The following is an 8,087-nucleotide window of genomic DNA, read 5'->3' as shown; positions in this document are numbered from 1 at the left end:
TTTCTGAAAACAAACTGTGTGCTTCTTTTCCCTCTTCTTCGCTCTCGGAACCAATCTTAAAGATGCAGAACTCAATATCCAGCACAAACAGAACAGACAACTGGGGATACAGCATCATAAAGGAATCTCAAGCACACCAGGTTTCTAAAAGCCCTTAGGCTATTGCTATGGCAATGAAGAGCCCTCCTGAGCTCTTGCATGGGGTGCTGAGCTTCAGGAAGGGCTCTGAGAGAACCAAAGGCCACCAAGTCCAGCACCAAGTTTTAAGCTTCTGCCAATGTCTCCTATTTTCTTAGCTTCTCAGGTCGTAAGCCTGGGGCCAAATCATGGGAAGAGAGGAATACAGGACATAACTAAAAAGACGAAAAAGCAAGAAATGGTCTCCCGTATCTCCTGCTGGGATGGGGGAGTCAGCCCCTCTCATCTCAACCCCATTCTTAGACCTTAAAAGACAAGAAGTCCAACTCTGTCTCTAACAGGCATCAGTATTGTCAAGGAAGGGATTTGTTTGGGCTGTACTAAGACAGTGGTTTGGAAACTGGGGGGTCTGAAACACATCCTGACAGGAACACTGACTTAGAACAAGTAGTACCTATCAAGCTAACAGCAAACAACTCCAGGAATCATCTGCACATTCCACTTTAGAGGCAAAGAATCATCATAGAGCCAACATCTGAAGGACAGCCTTCAGCCTTTAAAACATCCCTCTGCCAAAGCTCAGCACAGCAGCAGATCTCCCTAGTTTGATCCCATGTAACAACAGTACTGTAACTGGGTAACTGGCATCAGGCATCTCATATTGAGTTGCATTATTCTGGTTACAGGAAGAGTCATACCCCCACAACTTCATGCCTAGAACAAGATGTATCAGAACTGCTGATAATCCCTCAATGAGGGAAATTGTTCAACTATTAGCAAGGTTCAGCAACACTTGCTAAACACCAAAAAAGACCTTTTGATTTTAGCTTACTTTTTAGGAAGCTTGAAATAAGACTGGAAAGAATACAAAATAAGTTGTAGGCTTAAAATTTGCTCTAAATTTTCTCCTATCAAAGCACTAAACCTTGCACATATCATGGGACAAACTGATAGTAATGGTTCTAGTTGCTTCGCATTTTAGGCATGTGTTTACCTCAATATAACAGAACCGTCTCAGATAAAATTCACAGCAGCAGTTTTGCCAACCAAGTATAATTTATTCCAAGCATATCTTAAATTACCCAGTTTTATTTGTTGTATTTTGACGAGCTATATATTTTTTTCTAAACCTTCAACAGTTTTATATGTTGTTTCATTTCAAACAGAAAGCTCTCTATCACAAAAATTTACAATTCATAAAAAAATTATGAGTATCATGTTACCTTTTATTTCCTAAACTAAATTTATTTTCTCATAAAGGAATACAAATGCTTTTGAAGTGGTCTAGGAGTAAGTATATTGTTTTTTACGGAGAGCAGTCACAGAAGAAGGTTCTCATCTGGCCTTTAAATAACAATTCTCAAAGCTTCACATCAATAAGTACAAATAGAGAACCTTATACATCATTTTGTTTGTAGGCAATCTAATATTTTGGGGTTTAAAAGACCAGAATCTTGTTAAGCGCAGCTAATGGTTATTCTTGCTCCTGAGTAACACCTCACACACAATCATCTAAAAGGCAACACACAGTTCAGTGACAGGAAAGTGACAAAGTGAGCATGCAAACAATGTGAACAGTGAGTTCCAAGCTGAGCATGGGGAGGGGAAGGGGAAGGGGAAGGGAAGGGAAGGGAAGGGAAGGGAAGGGAAGGGAAGGGAAGGGAAGGGAAGGGAAGGGAAGGGAAGGGAAGGGAAGGGAAGGGAAGGGAAGGGAAGGGAAGGGAAGGGAAGGGAAGGGAAGGGAAGGGAAGGGAAGGGAAGGGAAGGGAAGGGAAGGGAAGGGAAGGGAAGGGAAGGGAAGGGAAGGGAAGGGAAGGGAAGGGAAGGGAAGGGAAGGGAAGGGAAGGGAAGGGAAGGGAAGGGGAAGGGAGGGGGAAGGGACACAAATACCAACTGCTATGTTTAGTGAGGGGCTTGAACTCTCCAAGCTCACCTCCTTTTCCTGCTGCCTTGTTTTTCACTGGAGTGAAGGGCTGAGCCTGGCAAAATAGGGCACATGAAGAGAAGGAGAAATCATGTGTCAACTTGACACCCTATGGAGAACTTCTTTCCTACCAACCACAATGGAAGACCAGAATCTTTGCAAATGACGTTCAGCAGTGTTAAAAAAAAGGGTATAAATTTAATGGAAAGTTCAGGAATCAACTCTAATGTTACAAGTCTGTTCAACCAGACTTTATTAACATAAACTGCACCAGTCACAACCATGCCACATAGAAAAGTCCTAGGAAAATAGCACCTTGTTTTGCAGAACTATTACAGCAAGAAGAAAACTACAGTTTGACCACTGAGAGAAGATATTAGGGGTACAATACAGTTTGTGTTAAAAAGCAAGTCACATGTAATTCCAAAAGGAAGTGTTACCTTCTGGAGGAGTTGCAATACTGTTCCCAAGTCCCAAAATAGCAATGCTATGATTCCTTGGTTCCAGCATCACTGCAAACTCTTCTCCTCTTTCCCAGTGTGGTACTTTCACAGGCTCTAGATGCACATTTTCCAGGCCATCTTTCTGCAAGGCACTGAACATATATTTGATGGCTGCCTCTAAGTTTTTTGAACCACTGAGTCTAGGTCCTATGGTGTCAGCAAAAACTGCTAATCTTTCATAGGATCTGTTCTGAGCCTTTCCATGAACGGCAAGATCAATAATAGCCTTAGCAATATCAGTATAGCCAGCTATCTCATTTTTAATGTCTTCAAATGACTTCAGGGAACTTCCATCTCTTCTCAAAGATTTCCCAGCATACTGGTGTAATAAATTCATGAGAAATATTAAGAATAAGTGCTTCATTTTTTTCTCTTTCTTCTTTTCCACAGATGGCCTGTTGGAGAGGCAAAAAGAAAAAAAAAAGAAAGTTAAAAAAATCATACACCTATCAGCAATACTTTTAGTTATCTGGATTGGCAGACAGATATGAAATGAAAAGAAATTAGTTTATCATGAAAATGCTTTGATCAGAACTAGCAGAAAAGTAAACTCAACTTGAAGACAGAGTTATTGAAAGCAAATGAAAAAGATATTTAGACCACTGGACACAATCTTTGTGGTCTTTAGAAATATCCCTGGAATGCTGCATCTGTTTAAATAAACACATTCTTCAATGAATCAAAACCCAGGGCTGCTCCCATGCAGGAGGAGTTTTGCATCTCCTTTCTCTTAGGAGCAGGACTTTTCAGAAGTGTCAAATCAAATGTCTTTACACAAAACATCCAGACAAAAACTTTTCTTATACCATTCATGAATAAAAGTTCTTTGTGATCTCCATCTCCATATTCAGAAAAGTACTTTCTATTGTACTAAAAAGATTTAAGATTTAGATCCAATGCCTCCAGTGTCCTGGTTTTAACTAGGATAGAGATCATTTTCTGCTTAGTAAGTGATACAGTGCTCTGGTTTGGATTCAGCATGAGAATAACACTGATAACACACTGATGTTTTGGTTGTTGCTAAGCAGTGCTTACCCTAAATCAAGGACTTTCCAGTGTCTCATGCTCTGTGAATGAGGAGCTGCACAAGAAGTTGGGAGGGAGCACAGCCAGGACAACTGACCTACACTGACCAAAGGGATATTCCATACCACGTTGAGTACACAAACGGGGGGCGTTGACTGGAAGGGCCTGATCACTTCTCAGGGAAAGGCTGAGCATTGGTCAGCAGGTGGTAAGCAACTGGATTGTGCATCACTTGTTTTTCTTCGGCTTTTTTTATTTTTTTATCATCATTATTATTATTGTAACACTTTACTTCTTTTCATCTACTTAACTGTTCTTACCTGAACCACCACGTTTTTGTACCTGTATTGGTTTGGCATGGCCTGGTTTTTGGCAGCAGGGGGGCCACAAAGATGCCTCCTGTGGGAAGCTGCTGGAAGCTTCCCACCATGTCTGGCAGAGCCAATGGTTGATGGCTCAGAAGATGGACATGCTGCTGGCCAAAACCGGGCCAATGAGAGAGGTTGGTAACACCTCTGTGATGACATACTTAAAAGAAAATCCAAACTAAGTCACAGGTTTTTGCTCCTAATTAGAGAAGGAGGTGAGAACATGTGAGGGAAACAACATGGCAACACCAAGGTCACGGGAGAAGGAGGGGAGGAGCTGCTCCAGGCACCGGAGCCAAGATTCCTCTGCAGGCCATGGTGAGGACCAAGGTGAAGCAGCTGTGCCCCTGCAGCCCATGGGGATCCATGGGGGATGCAGAGATCCACCCACAGCCCCTGGGGATCCATGGGGGATGCAGAGATCCACCCATAGCCCATGGGGAGGTGCCCAGGCTGGAGCTGGTGGATCCCTGGAGGGGGCTGTGATCCAGTGGGAGACCTGGTGGAGAGAGCAGGCCCCTGCTCCAGGCTGGAGCAGCCTGTTCATGGAGGACTGCACCACATGGAAAGAGACCCACACCACAGCAGTTTTGGGAGGACTGTGTGCCGGTGGAAGGGACTCACAGTGCAGCAGGTGCAGTTTGGCTGCTGCTTGTGGGAGTGCACCCATGCCAGGGAAGTTCACAGAGAACTGTCTCCTGTGGGAGGGACCCCACGGCCTCACAGGGGAAGGACTGCTCTCCCTGAGCAGCAGAAGAAAATCTTAGTGATGAACTGACCAAAACCCCCATGCCCTGTCTCCCTGTGCTGTCTGTGGGAAGGGGCAACCCACAACATTTATGAGAGCTTCTGATCAGCTCCCAAAAAGGGGGGATAATCCATCAGGCATAAGACGCCATCTGAAACAGCCACCAGGCATGCACCCTTAAGATGCCATGTGAAACACTGGCTGTGCAATGCAGAAATAAAACACAGAAAGAGTCAAAATACTAACCACATTTCTGGGATCCATAAACCACCAGAATTCAGAAACAAATAAACTAAAACACCCCAATGCCCACAAAAAAACCACTCACGCAATCATTTTGGAGTCACCAAGCCTAGCTCATATGACAACCAACACAAACTGCCAGCCTTCCATAGACCTTTATGGGTCTTTTCACAAACAGCAATTTAAACAATAGCTTTAGCAATAGAGGAATACTAAGGTATTCTCCTCAACTATTCAAATGTCCCCTAAGCTTGAGATCAAGGAAGTAATAAGTTATTCACAGTGAAGCATCGTTTTTGCAAAATGACAAAAATCATCATTGATTTCATCTGTGAATGATAAATCTATCACAGAGATTTCTCTGAGACAGACAGGGCAAAGGTCTTACACAACCAGGAGCAGAAGACTTGGGTTATGTCAGGACACTGCCTGAGAACTGCAAAATGCCTTTTACAGTCTGAGTTACTGTTTATTTGTGGTTATACTACACAGAGAGTATTGGTGTATTTTTATTGCCATGCTCTGCAATTTCTTCATGTACTTTCCCTTAACCAGTTAATTACATGCTCTTAGACATCCTCCTCTAGAGACATCAGTCATTTTCTCAGGATGACCATGCTTGTTCCCTGATTTTTGTGAACTTCATCATGCACAAAGAAGCCAGCAAAACAAATGGATAAGTGCTGACTGGAGTAACACAACTCTGTAGACTTGGTTTCAAAAACTTAATGTCTGGGGGTCTGTTTGTTTAAGAGTTTGCAAAATCTACCAGAAAAAGCAGACACACTTAGCTGTTACACAGAAGACACAGAGGGATTATCTAAATAGCACTGGCCACCTCAAAGAGCCCCCAGCTACCAACTTCATGCATTTTTTTCAATGGACAGATGCGACTGCAGTTATCACATTTCCCTTAACTAAGAAATGTTTTCTTTATTCTTCCTAGCCTCATTCAAAACCAGCAGCATCCTCACTCCAAAGACTGCCCCAGAGGACCTGCATTTAAGAGACATACTTCTTCCAGGAATTTCTCACTCAACACTGAGAACAGGTATGTTTCCACAACTTTTGTGGATGTAACACTTCTGTGTTGCACAGCATTTCACTGGCTCCAATGCATTGTAAGAGGAATATAACTCAATTCAAACCCTGGTCAAGAACAAAAAAAAGGAATGTAATTTATTGTGCTTTCCTTGAATACTCCAGCATAATCTGTTCAAAAGCAGCTATCTGAAATATTTCCCTGCTGGGTAAAATAACATCATACTCAGACTGCAACAGAGAATCACTCCACTGCTAGTCCAGGGAAAGAATCACACACCTGTTTTCCCAGTCTCTGCAACTTTATCACCCCAGTGAATCATCTAGCAAAGGAGATTACTTATTTTTCCACATATAACTAGTTAAGAATCAGCAAATGAACCTCATAGTGCAAGCCGAATTAATAAAAAATAACAGGGCAATCAAAATTGTTCAATGTGTTTTATTGTCCATGACGCAGAAAGAGGGCATCCAGCCATAGCAGTACCTGGATCCATACGGAAAGAAGGGAATGCTCTGAATATAGCTCACAGGAAGAGAGATTTTTTCCCTGCAAAATACTAGCAGAACATTTAAAAGGGAAAGTCTGGAGCGAGGAAGACCACGTTAAGTAGCACTTAAACAAACTGTACATATATAAATCCATGGGGCCTCATGGGTTGCACCCACAAATATTGAGAGCTGATATCATTGTGAGGCCACTCTTGTTACCTCACTCCTATCTTTGAGAAGGGCAAGAAATAAAATGAGCTACAATAAGAACTACAGACCAGTCAGCTTCACATCAAGCTCAGCCAAGTGGACAGGAGAAAAATCCTGAAAATTACTTCCACACATATGAAGGACAAGAAGGTGACTCAGAATAGTTAGCATGGATTTACAAAGGGGAAATTGCATAATGAACGTGATGCCCATCAAGGACAAAATTGCTGGCTTGGTAGATGAGGACAGAGCAGTGGATTTGTTTCCCTTTTACATTAGTAAGGCAGTCGGCAGTCTCCATAAAAGTCTCAGGGAAGCTGATGAAGTATAGGCTGGATGAGCAGCGAAGAGGATTGAAAATCAACTGAACAACCAAGCTCAGAGGATTCTGAGTGACATCTAGCTGGCAGATGGTAGCTAGTGGTGATCCCTCAAAGTCCATACCTGGTCCAGAACTCTTATAAATCTCCATTAATAATCTGGATGCTTTGACAGAGTGTGGCTTCCAATGATGGCAAGGTTGGGAGGAGTGGCTGTGTACTCGATGGTTGTGTGAGGAGGCAGGCAGGAAGGAACCTTACAAGTTCAACAAGTCCTGCATCTGAGGAAGACTAACCCCCATGCACTAAGACAAGCTGGGGATACCCAGCTGGAAAGGAGTTGGCAGAGAATGAGTCCAAAACCTCATGTTGGTAAAGACCAGCAGCCTGATGGGCTGCACATCAGGAGTGTTGCCAGCAGGCAGAGGGATGTGATCTTTCCTTCTAGCCAGCATTAGAGAAGGCAGACCTGGATTATTTCTTCATTCCTGGCCTTCCCAGTATATGAAATGATGAGAGAGATGTGGACATGCTGGAGAGTGCAACAAAGGGCCACAAAGATGATTAAGGGACTGGAGTATCCAGTATCCCTATTAGGAGAGGCTGAGAGAGCTTCAACTGTTCAGTCGAGAGAAGAAAATATTATTTTCTTCTCCAGAAGGAGGAGGAGGGATTAATCAGCGGATAGAAATACCTGATGGGAGGGAACAAAGAAGACAGTGCCAGGCTCTTTCTAGTGGTGCCCACCAACAGAACAAGAGTCAATGGAAACAAAGTGAAATGTATGAAATTCCACCTGAACACAAGAATGCACTTTTTTTTTGTTTTGTCTTTTTTTTTTATGTGAGGGTAGTCAAACACTGAAAGAGGTTGCCCAGAGAGGTTGTGAAGTGTCCATACAGGGACATATTCCAAACCTCTCTAGGCATGGAACGTCATGGTTGTCTAGGGCATGGACAACCTGCTGCAGCTGACTCTGCTTAAAAAGGCACTTTGGATTAGAGCTCAAAAGATGTCTTTCAAACTAGATGTGTGATTTGGAATATGAAAGGAGACCAGAGACACAAATTGAAA

General features: G+C 42.9%; 1 protein-coding gene across 1 annotated transcript in view; it reads right to left on the bottom strand.

Moving 5' to 3' along the window:
- LOC102033383 (carboxypeptidase Q) overlaps window positions 1-2,956 on the bottom strand; it is a gene marked incomplete at its 3' end in the record, with an annotated part of 12,257 nt that extends 9,301 nt beyond the window's left edge. The window contains exon 1 of the mRNA XM_005422930.1: window positions 2,503-2,956. Within this exon, the coding sequence (XP_005422987.1) occupies window positions 2,503-2,929 (427 nt within the window). The remainder of the gene's footprint in view (window positions 1-2,502) is intronic.
- Between the last annotated feature and the right edge of the window lie 5,131 nt (window positions 2,957-8,087).

This window comes from Geospiza fortis, unplaced genomic scaffold (genome assembly GCF_000277835.1).
Source record: "Geospiza fortis unplaced genomic scaffold, GeoFor_1.0 scaffold7, whole genome shotgun sequence".
NCBI lineage: Eukaryota > Metazoa > Chordata > Aves > Passeriformes > Thraupidae > Geospiza > Geospiza fortis.
The sequence above is the reverse complement of the archived record's forward strand: the minus strand, read 5'-3'. Positions and strand labels throughout refer to the sequence as shown.